The sequence below is a fragment of the Limanda limanda genome, chromosome 2 (assembly GCF_963576545.1).
Source record: "Limanda limanda chromosome 2, fLimLim1.1, whole genome shotgun sequence".
Classification (NCBI taxonomy): domain Eukaryota; kingdom Metazoa; phylum Chordata; class Actinopteri; order Pleuronectiformes; family Pleuronectidae; genus Limanda; species Limanda limanda.
In genome coordinates this window covers 15773490-15793866 of record NC_083637.1, presented here as the reverse complement: position 1 = coordinate 15793866, position 20377 = coordinate 15773490, and the positions used below count along the sequence as shown (strand labels likewise).

General features: G+C 40.4%; 2 protein-coding genes across 3 annotated transcripts in view; one reads left to right on the top strand and one right to left on the bottom strand.

Annotated features, from left to right (window-relative positions):
- The window catches only part of LOC133017516 (ankyrin-2-like), a 62513-nt gene extending 61908 nt beyond the window's left edge, over positions 1–605 (top strand). The window contains exon 54 of the mRNA XM_061083626.1: positions 398–605. Coding sequence (XP_060939609.1) covers positions 398–605 — 208 coding nt within the window. The remainder of the gene's footprint in view (positions 1–397) is intronic.
- Positions 606–4451: 3846 nt separating this feature from the next.
- Positions 4452–20377, bottom strand: part of camk2d2 (calcium/calmodulin-dependent protein kinase (CaM kinase) II delta 2) — a 37261-nt gene continuing 21335 nt past the window's right edge. The window contains exons 5-20 of one of the 2 annotated variants that reach the window (XM_061092051.1): positions 20303–20368; positions 19529–19601; positions 17423–17525; positions 17181–17264; positions 16839–16933; positions 16264–16386; positions 14250–14333; positions 13886–13928; positions 12758–12798; positions 11661–11714; positions 9878–9922; positions 9174–9222; positions 7730–7805; positions 7527–7621; positions 6078–6306; positions 4452–4725 (exon numbers count right to left, since the gene is read on the bottom strand). In XM_061092051.1, the coding sequence (XP_060948034.1) occupies positions 4722–4725; positions 6078–6306; positions 7527–7621; positions 7730–7805; positions 9174–9222; positions 9878–9922; positions 11661–11714; positions 12758–12798; positions 13886–13928; positions 14250–14333; positions 16264–16386; positions 16839–16933; positions 17181–17264; positions 17423–17525; positions 19529–19601; positions 20303–20368 (1264 nt within the window). In that variant the 3' untranslated portion in view covers positions 4452–4721. Of the gene's footprint in view, positions 4726–6073; positions 6307–7526; positions 7622–7729; positions 7806–9173; positions 9223–9877; positions 9923–11660; positions 11715–12757; positions 12799–13885; positions 13929–14249; positions 14334–16263; positions 16387–16838; positions 16934–17180; positions 17265–17422; positions 17526–19528; positions 19602–20302; positions 20369–20377 lie in introns of those variants that run through there. The other variant, XM_061092060.1, reaches the window with a different exon arrangement.

Sequence of the window (20377 nt, the reverse complement as noted above, 5' to 3'; positions counted from 1 at the left end):
AAAAACATGGAAAATCTATGCTGAGGAGCACCGGAGTTGGTTTGATAGTTTAAGGTTATACAACATCTAATACGCTTTATGTTGAGGGTTTTTTATTTTATTATTTTTATTTTCAGTTGATGGCAGATATATGTAGTTCTTGTGAATGTACCACAGGGCAGAAGATACAATTCGTCCAATGCCTGATTTGAAGTGTTTTTAACATAATTTTTAGATTTCTGGAGTTGGACTTGAACTGCATGCTAGATTAACAAAGCATAATATAGATTGTGGGTGTTGTGTTTCTCTTACAACTGTAGAAAAGTCTGTTTCTTTCGCCATGGCTACAGGTACACTTCTGTTGCGGTTGAAGTGTCTTCATCTGTGTGTATCCACTTCCTCTTTCCTCCATCTTTAGGGCTCACATGCGTAAAGGTCGCACCCTCAGACGGACGGTGGTGAAGGAAGCTGGGCGGCGCAAACAGGTCCTGCTCGAGCAAGTGGACCATCCCAGGAAAGGGTCAAAACTATGCGTGCTCCAGGAGCATCTCCACCAGCTCTTTCATAATTTCCACGAAGAAGACGAGGAGGACACTGATGATGATGAAGAGGAGGAGGAAGAATAGAGGAATGTGTAATGCTCCCCCTTCCCCATGACTTCCTGGCTTTGTCAAGCACCACCCCCCTTAATCCTATGCATTAGCCAACTGTAATCCCAGTGTGCACCATTGGCTCCTCAAAGCTACCACAGTCTTCCCACTGAAGTCCTGGAAGAAGACGTCCTGTTCCCGATGTGGAGTTCTCTTCCCTGGCTGGTGTCACGTTATTCATGAGTTTTCTTTCATGTTCTGATGTTGTTTTTCGCCTTTTTGTGACCAAAGAAATCCTTTATGTTTTTTTCCCCCCCAGATTAATTTTACTTTCCACGTTTGAATTGTCTCTGAAATTATTGTTTTGATTCTGTGGTAGAGCAACAAAAAAAAATAGAGAAAACGGTCAAATATATCTCACATCTACTAACTCACAAAGGTGAAGAACACTTTTCCTGCTCAATACTGCTACTGCTCTCGGTGCTCGGACTGAAAGACGATTATTTCACACAGCACTGCCTCTCACACCCAGAGTTTCTCAGATATTCCTAACTGAAACAAATATATATATTTCACTCACTTTACTAGCTGTACCTTTGAGTCAGGTGGTATCAACACTGAATTTAACTGCTGCTGCTGCTGCTGTGTTTTGTGTCGGCTATGTGTAATCGGTCTTTGGGAATTATATATTATCTATAATCTAGACATTACCGACATCTGTAGCCTAGGAATTAATAATCACTCATGTGAAGTAGAGCAGGCATGACTAATCAACATCCGTCATTATGATCCTAGCTTTGACTGCTTGTAATTCGATTTTTTTTGACAGGGTGGGGATTGGATCTTGACTCATATCGTTTTGCTGGTGAATGTGTGAGTGAGGATGTACCGTAGCTCCTGTATGTTTTGAGTTTGTCCCTGCATGTGTCAAGTTAAATATTATTTTAGTTTATTTTTTTAAGCTTACTAGTTAATAAAGTTTAATCTTTACTTTGACAGCCAACTAGAAGCTTCTTTTTACAGGGAGGTACCACAGAATTTGCCACAGGTAAATAAGAAAGTGGTTTTAGAGTCTGATACAACAGATGCACTAATGTGTTTCTGCTTTTATGTTAGATTTTATCTTTTGAACTAGAAAGTGTTGCACCAGGCGTTTGGCAGTTGTGTGCGTGTGTGCGTGAGAATGAGTGTGAGTAAACGGGTTTTTGCCAGTTTAAGCAAAGAAAAAAAAAAAGTTTATTTTCTTCAAACCGCATTTGCACTCCTGAATGTCGGGAGGAGACACCTCCTTGCTTTTTGTGCACAGGATATGAGGTGCAGTATATCGTAGCCACAAAGATAGTCTCCAACAGATGATGATACCGCCGACTTACATGTAATGAGGCAGGTTGAGAGCTTAAATCTATCATTAATCACAGCTCTGAGTATCGCTACTGTATGTATCTACATGTAATGTATTTATTTCACTATCACCGTTTACTTTGTGATTTAGAAACATGTAAAATGCAAACTAGTGGAAGTTCACTGTGACAGGTATGCTTTTAATTTGAAGAATCAGCATCCCTTTTCTGTGATGATGACAGTTATAGACATATACAATGCATATAAATATCTATAAGGGCATGTATTACTGTATCAAAAAGACAAAAACAAAACGGCTGCAGTGTCTATGGCTGATAGAGAATAAAAGTCTACAAATGTATTGTGGTGTGTTTTGTGGATTTATCTGTGTAGGCTACAATTATTTTTTTTCCTTTGCTAAAAAACATAAGCTGACTGTGCACTTCACATAGTTTCATTGGCAAAACTTTTTACAAACATAAAACACACAGTATGTGTATAGCATATATTGACTTGTCAGTTGACAATAGACATGTCATCCATGCACACGTCTGTCTTCTACACGTTGGATGAGTTTCTGTCCAACCTTTTAAATGACCTGCTTTTATATATGAATGTCCACACAAATCTTTAATAAGTCAGGCGATGGCATGGGAGCTAATGTGATACGATGATGTCTTAAATGTAAAAACTGTCTGTTCAACCGTGGTTTGGGTAAGAGACATCCTCAAGGAACTTATTTAGGACTGAACCTTTCTGTACCAGCAGGGGGAGTAAAAACTTACTTTTGTGCTTAGGGATAAGCACGTCCTATATGTCACAAACTATCCACAAGGTGTCATCAGTAAATCAGAAAATAATAAAACAAGAGGATCAACAGATATAACGATGATCCAGGCCTTGTTCTTGACTCCTAAAATGTATTTGTCTAGCTGAAGGGTTTCTGTGTTTATTATTGAGATTATAATTACTGTAATGACTGAAATTACAAACCTACCCATTTTACTCTATAACAGGTCCAAATTAAGGTTTAAAGTGATTTAATGAAACTTAAAGTGGGCTAAATTGCATGAAAGCAGCAATATATTCCTGTTGGACTAATGGACAAATGTTATCATGTATGTTTATGCAAAGAGTATATTGTTCGGACTAAAATCCCAATTGAAGGATTTTTGTTTTCAAATCGTTAACTTACAACAGAGCAGACGATCAACACAAAACCAGTAAAAAACGTGTTCATTATCACACCTTTTAGCTGATTTATTTATTTCATAAACATGTTAAGCCAACCATTGCCGTGCTGGCAACAGGTACACACCATATAAGGAGTGGTGCATTGCACTGACATCATACTTTTCGTCAAAAGAAATGTTTTATCACATTTTCCCCCTTGAAAAAAAAAAGAACAGACAAACCAATTGAAAAGAGCAAACAGTAAGGATGACAAAGACGAGGCGTTGTCCTGCAGCGGCGAGGGGACAACTGGCTCGTCCAATCACTGACCGTCGAGGAAGACTTCCCAACAGTCCCATCTGACTCCTCTCCTTCACCGTCCTCCCAGCATACGCTACCAGTGAGACCACGCTCGCAGACCTGCTGAGCCAACAGTCAGGCTGACGCTTCCACTGACTGAAGGTAGAGACTGTGGTGCCTTCGCTCAGTCTTCATCATCTCCCACCTTCTCTGTGCAACTGGCAAAGTAACACACTGGAAAATGACGAGAATAAAATAACAACAGAAACCCTACATACAGTCATACAATACGGTCACAGACATTATGAAAAGTGGGCTCGTTTTCTTCTCATTTTTATACAAAATATAAGGGATGCTTCTGCAACCAGGAGTCTAGTTTTTCCTCCTCTTGAGATATGAGGATTTGATATTAACGCTGGATGTCAACTGTTACTGTCTTTTTACAGCAGTTCCATGATATTGGAGGACATCAGAAACATTTGGGACAAGAACTAATGCACAACATTAACAAATGCAAACAAACAAGTCAGTGATTCACAGATTGAACAGAAGATATTATAGTATCATATGCTCTTACTCACAATATCCCCCCCATGCACTACACAATAGTCTTGGATTTTTCATATATTACATATATGCTACATTCTCTTATTTCTTATTTCACTGATATAAAGGCAAACATACCTCAATGCAAAGTGGAAGCTGCTCTGCTTTTCTTTACATTTAAATTAGTATTATAGGTTGAAATCTGACAATTCAAACAGTATGACTTAGCTCATAGCAAACATAAATGTAGCCCATAAACTGGATTTTACATAAACTCTTAATTCCTCTGATAGCAAGAATAGCAATTTTCAATCTTTGTTTTTGTTTTTAATCAACAATCACAATGTATATACATCACCAGAACTAAAGCAAGCTCAATTTTAACATTCTGATCTTCCAACTGATTTTTTTTTTGTATTGCACACACATAAATACACGTAAAAATACAAGAACTAATTTTTGGGAGAGGTTACAGTAGTAGATTTTTAAACATCTCTATTTCATATTTAAAATGCATACCAAAACATCTTAAAAAACAAACAAACAAATGTTTTCAATATGCTTGTTTCATAATGTCCAAATACAGTGTGCCGCCACCGGGTGGTGGTTTCGAATGATGTCCATTAATAAAATGCCATAACAGTAAAATGTATTAATACTTAGTGTCCTGTGCGATGTTATATCCTTATAAGAGGGTCAAAAGGTCAGAGTGCAGGCATGGGTTGGTTGTCACTGCCCGGCTTGATTTGCTGATTTTTATTTTGTTTTTTTGGACCAAATGTTGATATTCCATTAACTGCAAAAAAAGGGAGAGAAAATAAATGTGAATCTATACAGAGAGATTACACAGAGCAATGGAAATGTTTATCCTGTCGGTCAAAACCAGACAGACAGCCGACATTGGGACACAGCAGGAAAAGCACAGCTGTGATTACTAACATCGAGAGGCCCTGATACTAAACCACTGTGCATGTTACTGAAAATGTGACAAACACAACTAGGGCCAACACACACATTGTCTTTTCAGGAAGTGTGAATCGGCTGCTGCTTTACTGACATCGCACTTCCTCTCCTGTCACTTTAATTGAACTTGTGAAAGTAGGTCATCAGCTTTAATGATTTTATTTGTTTGTGAAGGACTTCAGGTAATTGTAAGCATGACGTCATCCAGCATTTACCTGGGCAAGCTCTACTTTTACTGCAAGGACAAGGAAGTGTCTGTCTCATAAATCAAGACACATCCGTTATAATTAAGACCAGTTCATCCTGCTTGTTTTTGTGATTCATTAAAGACGGAATTTTTTCACTGATGACTATTGATTCTCTGAATTAAGGCTACTCCACCTTGGACAAAGACTGTTCAGTTGAAGAACTCCACTTAAGTTTAGCAACCATACCTATACCAAGCTCTGCAGGGTGGTGGCCTTTCTGGGAATTAGATATCAAGTCCACATTTAAGACACCTTCCCAAGTTCTTGTTTTAAGATGAGTCAGTGGAAAACATTCAAAAGGCCTTTTTTATATTTGTATTCTCTTGTCTACCTCATGCTGAGATGTCTGCTGCTGTAACAGGTGAATTCCCCCGATGTGCGGATCAATGAAGTTTTATCTTATCTTAAATAAAGATGGAGGACATGGTAGCTGCCCTAAAGTGAACCCTAATCATCTTGATCGCCCTCTTGTGGTTGACTGCAATATAGGTAATTAACCCCACCTCTTCCGTCAAGGTCAAATGTGACACCAAATAACTTTTCCTCAAAGATTATTTCATTTTAAGTAAATCTTACTACAATGATGTTTGTTCAAGTGTAAATTTTTCAGGTTAATGTATTTTTATTATATGAGACCTCGATACTGCGGCTCCACACAACAATCACAACTGTACAGACTCCATGTTCATGCACAGGGAGGAAGTGGAAACAATCTGTTGTCCATCTGTATTCGTAAGAGCCCTACGTACCACTCAGTTGGTCTACATCAAAGAGTAAAGCTGAAAGCAGTAGCTCATTTCATTAGAGTTGAAGTTTAAAGTCATTAATGATGCACTGACCCTGGAACGCACTTTAAGTGTGTCACCCTGCTACCTCACTGTAGCACTGACGTCAGCTGAAATGACTGAGCTGCTGCGTGTTTCTTACTGTCTCTTACTGGGAAGGGATGCTGGGGGAGCCAGAGCGGTGGAAGTGGATGTTCTGCCACTTGCCGTCGCGGCGGTGCCACACACGGGTCTCCTCAGACTGCATGGTGCGGGGCATGCCGCTGGCGTCCATGTACTGGGTCAGGCGGATGTAGGCGATACACGCTGCGTTCTCCCCGATAAGGTGCACATGTGGATTCAAGAGGATGGTGTGCACGGGCTTATTCCCTTTGGACAGGGCTGCAAGATGAGACACCGATTACACAGAGGTCAATCAAAACATCAGCCGCATGTTCGTGCAAAAAACAAAACACACATCGTACTTTGGAAGATCTACTTACTGATATGAAAACAAGAGGAGCTTAAGTCTCCAGTGTGTCGATGCTGGATAGTGGACAAGCGCAGGCTCGCCAAGTGATTGAGGTTTCTGGGACATATCTGGTTTATTTGAACTATTTTTAATCGGGACCGAGTACATTCTGCCATTTATAGCAGCCATTATTCATTAGTGCTTTTCAGCTCTAGGGTTGGTCCACAGTCCCAGCCGTGCCCTTGGAGTGCACCAGCAAACACGAGCTGTAAACTGATGCGCTTGACTATTGATATAGAACAAACAATCTAGCCCCTGCACAGCGATGAATAATTTACACTCTCTTTCATGCAAACATGCTCAATACCCCTTTTTTTGGGACCTTTCTTGTTTTAAAAACATTGAGATCTATAGACTGTATTGTTTTTCTATCATTGCTATCCTACCAATTAATTAAAAGCTAAAATGTCGAATGTTGTTAGTCTCGGTGCATCATATGTTTGTGTAACTTTACCTCACTTGTCCACTGATAAAGAATATTCTCACAATATGTTGTTCATAATTTGCCTGCACATTATGTTGTGGGTCAAAAACCTCACTAAACAAATTGAGTGCTATTACTACGCATGCTGGTTTCTGTAACTATACTTCATTTTGTCATGTTTTTCAGTGACCGGGCCACAGATTATTTTCCAGTAAATGACATTGAAGAAACAAGTTCTCTTCTCTGAGGTTCACACAGGAAGTTTTCCCACTCAGAGCAAACAACTCATGAATCAGAAAAGTCTGAACAATTCGCCAAACAAAGCCACTTAATTTGGTGAATCTGTTCTTTGGAATTCTTTCACAGCACATCTGGGAAACATCAAGTTGAATTGAATAAACAAAACACAACTTCTGGATCTTGTTTGGGTGCAGAGCCAGCTCGCTATTTGACCCTGTGGAACAAGCCGTGACCCACAGCTGTTACAACCCAACAGCTCTGGATAACATATCATACGCTGTGATACATAACTTCTAAACTCAATGCGTCTGCTGAACTTCTAATCTGCCATTTAGTTAATCTGTTGTGCAGAATGTGATCTGCTGCTCTGATGATGCTACTATAAATTGTTTTGATAAAGTCGAGATTGATGCTTTTTGGATTCACCATTCTCAAAGTAAAAGCGATGGAAGTCATGTCCCTCCACCAGGTTTCCCAAGGCCTCGGGTTCGAAGGAAGTCAGTCCAGGATCACATATCTTCCTGTGAAAGCCAGAGAAAGAAAACAGAATCAGCAAAGGAAGTGAGAAAATCAGTATTCAGGTAGATGCTATACTGTATAAATCCAGAATAAAAGAAAAATAAGCTTACGCGTAGGCCTCAAAGTCTCCGTTGTTGATAGACTCGATCAACTGCTCAGTGACTTTGATAATTTCCTGTTTGCGAGCTACAAAACAAGATCACACAACATCAACAACTACACAAATGGATGTGAATCATTTGCTAAGCGTTACTGTATTTCAGGCAAATGTATGTTTGAGTTCAGAGAAAGACAATCTGATGGGGTCTAGTCTACGATTTAGCAGGATTTCGGAGTTATTAGAAATGGAAGGCGCTCCAAAAAGTATTTCAAAGCTTTTTTTATACATGTCTGTGTAACATAAGAACAAGAAAGCCTCCCATGACTAATAGTGATATCAGGCAGGAAAATGCAGGATGACACGATTTCTTTCACCCAAAAAAAGCTCAAAAGAAACAAAGACAAATAGATGCAAAAGTGTTCTCTACAAAACCAGTTTGAACTAAGTAATAGTGACAGTTACCTTTAGTGTTATTGGTGCAGGCTGGGGGATGTTAGAAAAATAACATAATTTGTGCAACAAAAAGACATTAAATTATTAAAGATATTATATATCAAAGACAAAAACTCCAGTGCTGAGCGTGTATGTGACTCAGCCTCTTATTGTGTGAGTCAGGGTTAAGGTAACAAAAGAAGGGAGGAGTGGGAAAACACGACCTGAGAACTTCTTTTCAAATACAGAGGAGGAAATAGGAGCAGGTAATTTACGAGTAAGAAAAGTCGTCAGTGCAACAAAAGGAGGCAAATATTTGAAACTATAGTAGAACAGGATTTGAGGCTCGTCACAGTTTTCTCCTCCAGTGACAGCTGACTCAGACGTGGCACCTCTCTCACGCTGGAGGGACTTACTCTGAACTGAGGAGGTGGGGGTCTGTCTGGAGTCAGACATCTGTGAGGAGCGGCTCTTAGAGCTCAAGATACCACTCACTAAGCTGCCCAGACGAAAAGCTGTCAAGTGTGTGTGCGTGTGTTTGCTTGTCGGGGGGGGGGGGGGTCACAGAAATTCGGGTTGATTCAAGGCATCCATGTGTATGTTTGTGCAAAGGCACGATAAAAAATTGTGTGTGTGTGTGGGGGGGGGGGATTGATGTTTTTGCACAAAACATAAAAAGGGGGGAAAGAAAACAGAAAAGAGAGATTTAGTAAAACTGAAAAAACAAGATGGGAGCGTAAGACAAAGAAGGGGGAACAGCACGCAGCATCAACCTCGGGAGATAAAACGGGAGAAACCTGAGGATGTGAGGGAGGACAGGACAATAAAAGAAGAGGGCGGAGGGCGGATTGGTTCTGCGAGAAGAGCCGACAGCCAGAGGGAGGCTGCGGTATTTAATTAGCTGTGTATTTTAACTGCGTTTAAAAAAGCAGGGTGAAGAAAAACAAGGGGACCAGTCTGATTGGACGAGGTGAGAAGTCACTGGTGGAAACGCAACATGAGAGAGACACAAGTTTTCCTACCTTTAACATCTTCATCCTCTATGGTGGTGTTTGCACTCTCAACGGACTCCTGAAGACGACATGCATATGTTAGTCATTTGTATTTGTGTATTTAGATCATTCATCAAATATCTGAACGAGTGCGAACCAATACCATCGCCTTGTTTACAGTTTATCAGTCATCATAATGTATCACAGTTTATGTTTGAAATATCAGTCAGAGCTGAAAGTTTCTGATAAAAAAGCTCTTTTGCAAAGTCCAATTTTGGAATACTAAGAGAGCTCGGCCATGGGATGTTCGAATCACATGGTCAGGGTCTTGATCCCCTAGAGGCCATCAGATGAACAGGATATTAATGTTCTATTATATAACAACAAAAGATAAGAGCTCCCATTGGTGGAGGGAGATACCGCCAGAGGAGATTAGGTTTTCACTCCTGTCCGTTCGTTTCTAAGATTGCACAAAAACTTCTGGAGGTATTACCACACAACTTGGTGGAAGGATCAAGAAAGGACCCAGGAATTTGTTTTCACTTTCTCTAACATTGCAAAAGAGAAGGGTTCTTTTTTAACTGTTTCATTGATTTGGCAGAAAAGGCATTGTGGATCTAGATTAAATTAGACACGTTCAGCTGACTGATATTTAGAGTCTGTGCACAGCTTTGATATTAATTAATGCAGCTAACTGTAACAAAAATTAACTTTAGTTTGGTTTGTTGTATTACCTTGTTTCCATCCACAGGGTTGTGAATGACAGTTGTCTGCGGTTCCTAAAGAGAAGTAAAAAAAAAAGAAAAAAGGAACATTTTTTTAAATGGAACTGAAACTGGTTGGGCGGTTGTGTATTCTCAGTATTTGAAGAAAGTGACGCAACACTTATTTTGATATAGATCTATAGACTTTTAAACATTCTGGTACAACCCTTAAGTTATTTATCTTAATAGTATAAATTATCTCTATCTCTCTATCTCTCTATCTCTCTATCTCTCTATCTATCTATCTATCTATCTATCTATCTATCTATCTATCTATCTATCTATCTATCTATCTATCTATCTATCTATCTATCTATCTATCTATCTATCTATCTATCTATCTATCTATCTATCTGTCTATCTATTTATCTATCTATCATTCTATCTATCTATCTATCTATCTACCTGAATGATTGCTGATTTATCCTATACTGTACATGTAGATATGTATCTTTTCATCAATCTATTGTAATGTGATCTGATATAAACTACAAACTAAATCCTTCTTCATCTGCCTGCACCAATTTTTTATTCCCTCTTCATACTTTTATCTTCCTTCCTCCATGATACTGTTGTTAAAAGATTTTTTCTTTCTCTGATTTTCTCTCATCAGCGTCACCAGTGTCCTGCCTGAGTAATTAGATGTCTGGGCTTTTGTGGAATCGATCCTGATGACCAGCTCAGTCCTTCTAATCACTCAGCCAGATTACACTAGATTATACCATCAGACCTCTGCATGTCTCTGTGTGTGTTTTACAGTATGTGCGTGTGTGTGTGTGTGTGTGTGTGTGTGTTTGAGAGAATGGAGAGTGAAAAGAGGATAGAGACAGATGTCATGTGCCTGTGTTCATGCATAATCATCTTGCCAGCAAATGGGGAGGCAGAAAGCCTCTGAAATCATGCAGCGCAGCAGTCATGTGACCTGACGTCGGCAGCCAGCAGTCATCAGACAACACGTGTAAGCCAGTGAGTGACGACCAAACCACAAAAACCAAAGAAGCAGACAAGCTTCGTCTCTCCAGCCATGTACGGACAGCAAACTCGTAATAACACATCATTCATGCTCGGACTTGTGTCGAGGAATTTTATAATTTCACATGCAAAAAAAAACCATGTAATGACGTGGGAGGAGCTTATGTAGGTGTGTGAAGAGACAGGAGGGATTCTTGCAGAGGAGAAGGGGGACGGGGTGGGGTGGGGTCGGGGTGAGGTAGAGGTTGCCCCTAACAACCGATCCAGGCTGACACTACTACTCCACGCTACAAATCCAAACTTATTTATCATTCCTATCATCTCAAATCCTGCTTTAACATTATAAAGGTGGAGCATATCCAAAGTGTGCCCCATGCAGCCTATGCTAATTCAGATGAATGGGAGAACACATCAATCTGAATAATGAATATGTTAACTTTCATAGAATCAAATACCGACACATGCTGCGCACTCACAAAAGCTTTTAGAGACTATTTCATTCCGGGATAGCCTTTTCATTTTTTTTTTTTTTAATATTTTTATACACCTGATGAGGAATTTATGTGATAACAAGCAGATTGGGATCAAACAGGACAGGACCTGGTCTGGGCGACAGTGGGGGGTGAGGTTGGGAGGATGTGTTGCTGATGCAGGTGCGACTGTAGGCGAGGGTGTGTGTGTGTGTGTGTGTGTGTGTGTGTGTGTGTGTGTGTGTGTGTGTGTGTGTGTGTGTGTGTGTGTGTCTGTGTGTGTGTGTGTGTGTGTGTGTGTGTGTGTATACCAGTGCAGGGGCAGGGTCTTTAGGACTGGTCACTGTGTTGGCTTTGTTGTTGGCCTGCAGGGGGGCAGTGGAGAGGGGTAGATGACTCACACACACTTCTCAGACCTGATTAAAAAGCTAATTGTGCTATATAAAACAGGCTGTTAGTAACCGTGGGGGACTACGGCCATCTAAATTCATTTTTGACCAACCTCTATGTCAGATCGTTTAAGGAACAAGTCAGAAAACATTTATTTAATATCAAATCAAGAATAATGTAGGAAGCTATGACAACAGGTCTTCCTCCAACCTTGGTCTTTTCAGAACATTATTTTGTCATCCATTCATATTAAAGTAGATTTGTACTATAACAATCATTTATAAATATAAATATAAAATATAACAGTTGAATCATTCTGGGCAAGGGACCCAGCTAAGTTTTCAGTTTACTTGATATAAATTAATAAAGGAAATCAAAAAGGTAATAACTAATATATAATATAATATAGAATAATGTAATATACATGGTATCTTCTATATTCAGCACATTTTTTGCATATTCACAAAATACGGCAAATAGACGTATCTTCCCACCATAGAAGTGCCCTTTCAGTTTTCATTAATTCCCATGATATGTATTTTGTTTTGATTTTCACTTCCCCTTATTCACGTGACCCCTTTCAAACTCCGTGGACTGAATTATGCAGGGTGACAAACTGTGTGTCTGAGTTCAACTCACACACAGCGACACTGATTCAAACAACGTATGTCGTGGTCCAATTGCCAGCTTCAGTGCAAACCAGGAACACCGAATTAATCAGTCTCACAAAACTCTCGACAAACTGCTTCAAGTGCTAATTTCAGCCGGGAGCCTTCAACACAGAGAGATAATGATAGGGTACAACAGGATTCCAGAAATATAGTAGCTTGCATATAATCAATGTGCTGTGCCACAAAACAACTGTTAGATAAAGCTGAGGAAATAACCATCACTGCTTGGAGTGACTGTCCCTGAATGATAATAATAATAATAATCCATGTGCTCCTCTGATACAGCTCGTTCCAACAGACTAATGAAAGAAACAAAGCATTTTCTCCACTGTGTAAAACCCACTCACCTTAACGGCGTCTGCTTTCTTGTTGAGCAAACTCTTGGCTGCTGTGGACGCAAAGAAAAAGAGACGTCACTTCAGCATGAGAGTCGACAAACTGAGTCCTGAGGCCTGAGGCTTCACTAACATGCAGCAAGCATCTCCATCAACTGTGCTTATCCTCAAACTCCAGGTGCAAAGTCCGACTGCAAGGTCCATGATGCAATGCAACAGATGCTCTTGACGGTATCATCGTCTATGCAAAGTTGTTGATGATGAGCATTTATTCACATGGTGAGGGAGGGGTGTATTTAGCAGGTGATGAAAGGGAAAGTCTTTCTTTATCCAGAAAACTGGCACACAGCATTCTTAAATGAACAGATGCACGCACACACATGCACTTAACCACTATTAACCGCTTTGTTCCTGAGAATCCAAACATTAGGTTGCATTTCAAAATACATGCTGCATCTGTGTCTACATTTAATTCTGCTCTCATACTGGTGCTTTTGCAGGTGTAGGCTTCAATGTCGCTGGTTTTTGAAAACCAAACACCTCAACTGCATGCATATAAGACTGGCCATCAGAAGAAAGACAGATACAACTTATTGGTTGGGACCAAACCCACATACAGTATTTCCCTGCCATCCCCAAAAGTCTTACCTCAAATGGATACCACATTCCAAACAAAAGAAGGAAAGAAAATTGAAAAAAGGAAGAAAATAATGAATAAAAAGAGACACAAAGGCACGAATGCACTGTACTGTAGAATGAAGGGAGGAAGCCCCGAGAAATTACAGATAGGTCAAAGGAAATACATGCAAAAAAGTATGACAGAGGTTGAGCGACAGAGCAACAGCTGAAGACAGATAAAGAGGATAACTCTGTTTTACCAAAGTCATATTTGTGCCCAGATCGTCTTTGTCTAACAGAAAACTGATCGAAGGTGCTGTAACATTGTTAAAGTAAAAGGTAAAGATTAACTGCACATTTTACTGAGTAGAGCTTGTAGTGGGTTTCCTCGAGACTAGAAGATGGAGCAGCTATACAAACCAACCCCAATGTAACATTTCCAACCACCTGCTTTTTAAGATGAATGTTTTCGGTTATGTTTTGTGAAACCAGTTCTTGGACACTACACTGAGAGAGACATACCTGAGAAGTTTCTTGTGACCAGCAGAGTGGTCAATATGGCTCCCTGCCGTGATAGAAGAGAAGGAAAGAAGAGGAGGGTAATGATGATGAAAGGAAGGAGGGAAGGAAGATAGGAAAGAGAGGAAAGTAATGATGATGCAAGGAAGGAAGAAAGGAAGGAAGAAAGGAATGAAAAGGAAGATCCATTATCAGGTTGCAGCATGAAAGTGGAGCGGAGCAAAACAGGAACTTGAAGGTTTTAAAGAGCAACTCATCGTTTCTAAGGTAACGTTAAGGGGGAAGAGAGAAAGAGAGGGGGGGGCACGCTGGCTGGAGGAATTTTTGCACATAAATAGAAAACATGAAGGATTGCCAGAAGTCTCACCTTGAGTTTCCTCCTGGCGTTGAATTTCTTCAGGCACTCCACAGTCTCCTGCCTGTGCATCATGGAGGCCACAGTGGACCGTTGCTGCGGAGACAAAATGAAGGGATTCGAGGATTAGGGAGGAATTGGAAACAATGGATGGCAGGAACGTGTGGACGTGCATACGTGATCATGTACGTCAGATGATAAAACATTTAAGCAGTGGGTCAACAATAGTGGTTAACTATTATTACTGTATAGATCTTTATTTGTGTATCTGAATCTGTGTGTGAGTTTCTGCATTGCTGTTAGGGTTTGTATGTGCCAAAAAATATGTGAAACCAACAATAACGATTTTGATTGGCGCTGGATCAATGAAATATCACAGAGGTTTGAAAAGAGGAGAAGATCCGCTCAATTAAATGGTCCAAATTAAGGATTGAATTTGGCGTGGTGTCGTTTCCGAGTCGCCATTTTATATACAATCCCCGTCAATTAACATATGTGATGTGTCATAAGAACGAACAGGTATAAGAAATACACATCATAGTTAATAAGTATCATATTACAAAGAATAGTGTTGCATCTACAAAAAGTACATAACAAATACATGAATAATAGTTTCCTATCCTCCACAATAGTCTCCGTCTCATTATCTGTTAATATAGGAACATTTTAGGGTGTGTGTCAGTGTTAATTTCGTTGACGATAACGATAACGAAAAATATTCGTTAACGCCCCTTTTCCCATGACTAAGACGAGACGAAGACGTAACGAAATGGATCTTTGAAAATAAAAACTATGACGAAATCTATTTTAATTTTCGTTAACGAGACGAGACGAAACGAAAATGTTGGCGGTCGACTAAGTCACAACAATTTTTAAAAACATAATCGTATCAGGCCGTCATGAAGTACCCGGAGCGGCGAGTGTGTGTGTCTGTGTGTGTGTGTGTGTGTGCTGCCAGACAGTGCACCGGCCCCGAGGCTCCGCCCCCGCGCACTCGCTCAGAGAGACACAGTGAGATCAGAGCTCGTTCACGTGAAGCAGGCCGGTCACTGACTCACCTGCTTCTTAACTATGGAAACAGTGAAAACACAGAGTTTCTCTGGTCTCAGCTGCTCTGAGATCAGCGCCGCAGATGCTGGTTTCTACCGAGCTTCAGTTTCCTCCTCCGGTCTGATCTGCTTTCACTTTTTGTTTTCACATTTCGCCAACGCCAACTAAAATATATAGGCTGCAGCTATATGTTTTTATTTATTTCAAAATAGTGTACTTCTTATTTCATACATTTCCCACAAATATGGGGATGACTCAAATAACCCTACATAGTTCTGCGTTTAATTTATTTCAAAGTAGGCCTACACTTGCCTGTGTATTTTCTTCTCCTCTTCATAAGCATTTGGTGTTTCCCTTTGTTGTAACAGGTAAAAATAAATAAAATGTTTTCTTTATTGTTGTTCTATAATTTCATAAATGCAATAATCTACAGATTAGTATTGTATAACTTTATATAAAATTTTATCAGCTTTGTTATCAAATGTGTTTTGCGGCTCCAGACAAATTTTATTTGGTGGAAGAGGGGGCAAAATGGCTCTTTTGATAGTAAAGGTTGGCAACCCCTGCTATAGACCTATAGGAGGGACATCTAATGGACAACCTAAGTACTGAAAGCTAGACTAGTATGCAGTTGTAGACACAACACGGGGGGGGGGGGGGGGGGGCCTGGGCCGGAGAAGGGAAGATAAGGAGTTTAATGTGGCTATTAAATGTGACTAAAACTAGACTAAAATGTAATTCGTTTTCGTCGACTAAAACTAGACTAAAATGTCATTTGTTTTCGTAGACTAAATCTAGACTAAAACTAAGAAGGATAAAAATGACTAAATGTGACTAAAACTAATGTGCATTTTCGTCAAAAGACTAAGACTAAGACTAAATCAAAAATAGCTGCCAAAATTAACACTGGTGTGTGTGTGAAAAGGTGTGTGTGTGAAAAGGTGTGTGTGTGAAAAGGTGTGTTTGCTCCACATACGCAGATCCAAGGGTGTTTGAGAGCCTCCGCAGAAGTGATGCGTTTACTGGGATTGATAGTTAACATCTTGTTGATCAGATCTTTGGCATCAGGAGTAACAGTGTCCCACTCTGGGGATGGGAACTGTAAAAAAATAAATAACACAGAGTATCAAAACTTATTAGTATAGTCAAAATATAGATATACACAAAATAAAGATTCATCTGACATTTTATTCATATTTGAGTCTTAGGAAAGAAAATACTATCAACCATTATCAGAAGGAAAGAGACAAAATAAACCTGTGTGTATGACTGAGTGTGTGCATTAGGGCTATGTCTGTAGGTCTGAATTCAAAATTCTAAATGATCTTGTACAGTATAAGAAAAACTGTGCTGTACTTGTACTTCAGTGGGTAGAGTGTACAGAAATACTGTTTGTTTCCCTGTCACTAATCTTCATTAATGCAAACTAGAGAAAACTACCGAGCCGTTTGAGAAGTAAAGTGAGGAAGAATTATTTTAAATCATTTTAAAGGTTATTAAAGGTTAACCCCAACACTTTAACTATATCCCTATATGCAAATGATAACTTACATCATAGGCCCCGGCCTTAATTTGTTGGTAGAGACGGTGCTGATCCTCGTCCCAGAAAGGAGGGTAGCCCACCAGCAGGATGTACAAAATCACACCTGAACGACAATGACAGGAAGTTCAACATGTAGAGAGCTAATATCAGAGCACTGCAGTGCACAGACACAAATACGTCCCTAATAGTCACTGCACAATACACCTGAGACAACATGAAGCTACAGTGTGGGTGCAGACCACGGCTCTTCACACACCTAAACAGATCAGACAGAGCCTGAGGCTGAGGCTTTAGCTCCAGCCTCAAGTTCATTCGAACAGTTGCAGTGAGAGAATTTGAATGTTATTTACCACAGGCCCACATGTCCACTGCTTTCCCATATGGGTCTTTCCTCAGAACCTCTGGAGACAAGTAGCCCGGGGTACCGGCAAAACCTGGAGGAGTGAGATGGAGGGAGGGAGGAGAGGCGGAATGGAAGGGCGGGAGCGGGCAACTCATTGACAACGCTAACTGAATGATTGATTGATTTGGTTGGTTGCTTGATCGACCAACTGATTCACCTTGAAAAAACAACGGATGGATGAATACTCACCGAACCATGCCTGCTGGTCCCCCTGCACCTCGATAGCAAGCCCAAAGTCAGCCAACTTGACCGCCGCCCCCTTCAGCTTACTGGCCAATAGAAGGTTCTCAGGCTGGGGGGGGCGGAGTCAAACAGGTTAGAGGTGAGAGGTCACGCGCTCTGGGAACAAGCCGCCCACAGACACAGATCTAAAATCAGATTAGCCAAACCAAGTCCTAATCCAAACCATTAGGGGTCAACCGCGCTAAACTGCTGTTAAATCAGTGTCTGAGGCAACTCCCTTTCTGCCACACAGATGACAGAGAAACAGAAATGTGCACGGGACCAAATCTCTACGAGACCACGGACATGTTCCATGCCAGGGCGGTGGACTTGCTCCCCGGTCTTATGGATTCAGAATCAGTGAATTGGTCGCAGGCATGATGAGTTCAACCACAGTGACGCCAATCCACTGTTCAAATCCATGAGGGGGAGCACAGTGCACGCCACAGGGAGCAGGATACAGGGGGAGGTGGAACAGAAGACGCTGACATGTCAAAAAAACAAAAAAAAAGTGACTGCGCAACATGGGGTCACCACATACACACACTGCACACTAACACAGTTCAGCACAATCACAAGTATATACAAGCCCCCAGCAAGCACATGTACACACACACACAGACACACAAACGGGGACACAGGTGCAGAAAAGTCTTTGCTAACCTAAGGTCAGTGAGACAGTTCGCCCTAATGAATAAAACATTTCCTAACATTTAGAAAGTCTAAGCCCAGACGGGCTGTTGAGCCGTCACTTCACGGCAGACATGAGACTCAACAGGACGAAGACACTATCTGACATCTGGACACATCTGCATAATCATTTACATAATGAGGAATAAATCCTCCTGATTATGAAGCATCGGAAAACTTGAGAACTTAAACTCTCTTTTTTGCTTTTTCTCTACTGGCACAATTCCATGTTCTCGATCCATTTGAGCACATTCGAGAGAGCTTCCCTGTTTCGTCGTCCCTCTTTCCTCCACATTTAAACACTCTTTAGGTATTGTGAGAATACAGACTATACAGTCAGAATATACGTGACCTTGGAAAATCTTTCACATCGCAAGATTGTTTTTTAAATGTAATTATGCAAATAGGGATCATTTCTGAAGTTCTGGATCGTGATTGCTCCTATTCCTGTCGCCAGCTCTACATTCTCTCTCTCATACAATGCTGTCATGCTGTCGGCAACATAGCACCAGTGTTAAAAAAGGATCTTTATTCTTGACATTTCGAATTTTAAGAGTATTGACTGTCTCGAAAAAGATCCAGAGGAACACTATGACAGGGCAGAGCATTTGGGTGCGTGCAGTTTGATCTGAATTCTACTCCTGCAACCCAGTAATGCAGTGAATGTTGAAGCAAAGCTCAAGGTCAAATCTCATTTTACAGCTGCCAGAGCCTCTATAGAGACATATTGAGAGTTTAACAACATTATCAGGGTCGATTAAAGGGGAAAAAATTTGAGATTTTGGGAATAAAGTTGTTATTTTATGAGAAAAAAGTTTAACACTAAAGAAAAAGTTTTAATTTTATTAATAAAAAAAAGCCTAAATTTTCAGTTAGTATCAGGACTTTGAAACTTTGAGACTTGAAACTGTCTGTTTTAATTTGTCTATTCTGAAGAAAGAACCACAACAACTTTGAAAAATTTTACTCTTTTGTGCGGAAGGAAATGTTTGGTAGTTGTTGACTGCAATGTTAGAACTGGAAAATTTTTCTGTCATTAAATAACAACTTTATTCACCTAATAATACAACTCTTTTCTCGTTAAAATTATTCTTGTAATATTTCACCAATATTATCTTCTCTTTTAATTACAGATATATTCTCATTATATTAAGACTATTTTCTCAATAAATGAAGACTTTATTCTCGTAATATTCCATCATTATTCCCGAAATCTCAAGAATGTTTTTTCTTAAAAATGACCCTAATATTCTGTACTTTGTTTCTTTTCACTTGAGAAAACACACAAACAAATAATAAAAGAAGCACAGGTAAGGACAATGAGAAAATGTTTGTCATCTGTTGTACAGAGTCAGGTCTGAACAGAGCTACACAGATACAAACCTTCAGGTCCCTGTGGACGATCCCATTAACATGGCAGTGATGGACACTCTCCAGGATCTGCTGTATGCAGTGGCTGAGGGGAGGAAGAGCAACGAACGAGCGCAGGGATGAGATGAGACAAAATGGAAGGAGAGACAAGAGAAAGGACAGAGAGGAAGGTAGAGAAAAAGGAGAAGGGAAATCAACTGAAGGGAAGAGAAGAGGAAACAACCTCATAACAATGTATCATGTGTTCCTCTCATCAGACTTGTTATGAGTGATGCTGTTTTCTTTATGTGTGACATAAAGTCACATGATGGCAAGTCACTTTTCATAGGATATGATGTATTACACTGTCAAGACAAACTAACGCTTTATAAGGTCTATGACAAGAAAGCAGATACACTCTCACTCTCTCTCTCTTTCTCTCCTTCTCTCTCTCTGGTCAAGTAGGCTGTGTATGATTAATGCTGCAGGCTATATGTCGTTAATCACCTTTATAAATAACTCTAGGAGATGCCTCAGAGACAAGGCAGCTGCATCACACCTCTGAGACGATTAAATGTGAGGCACACAAATATACACACACACGTACAGTATGTAGGCGCACCAGTTGTTCTCTCCGGTAACGGACAGAGATGCATAAGAGCTGCTGTGCTCAGCAGTGTGTGTGTGTGTGTGTGTGTGTGTGTGTGTGTGTGTGTGTGTGTGTGTGTGTGTGTGTGTGTGTGTGTGTGTGTGTGTGTGTGTGTGTGTGTGTGTGTGTGTGTGTGTGTGTGTGTGTGTGTGTGTTACCTGGCATCGGCCTCGCTGTAGTACTCCCTGGCTACGATATCCTCAAACAGCTCTCCTCCTGTGACGCTGTGGGCA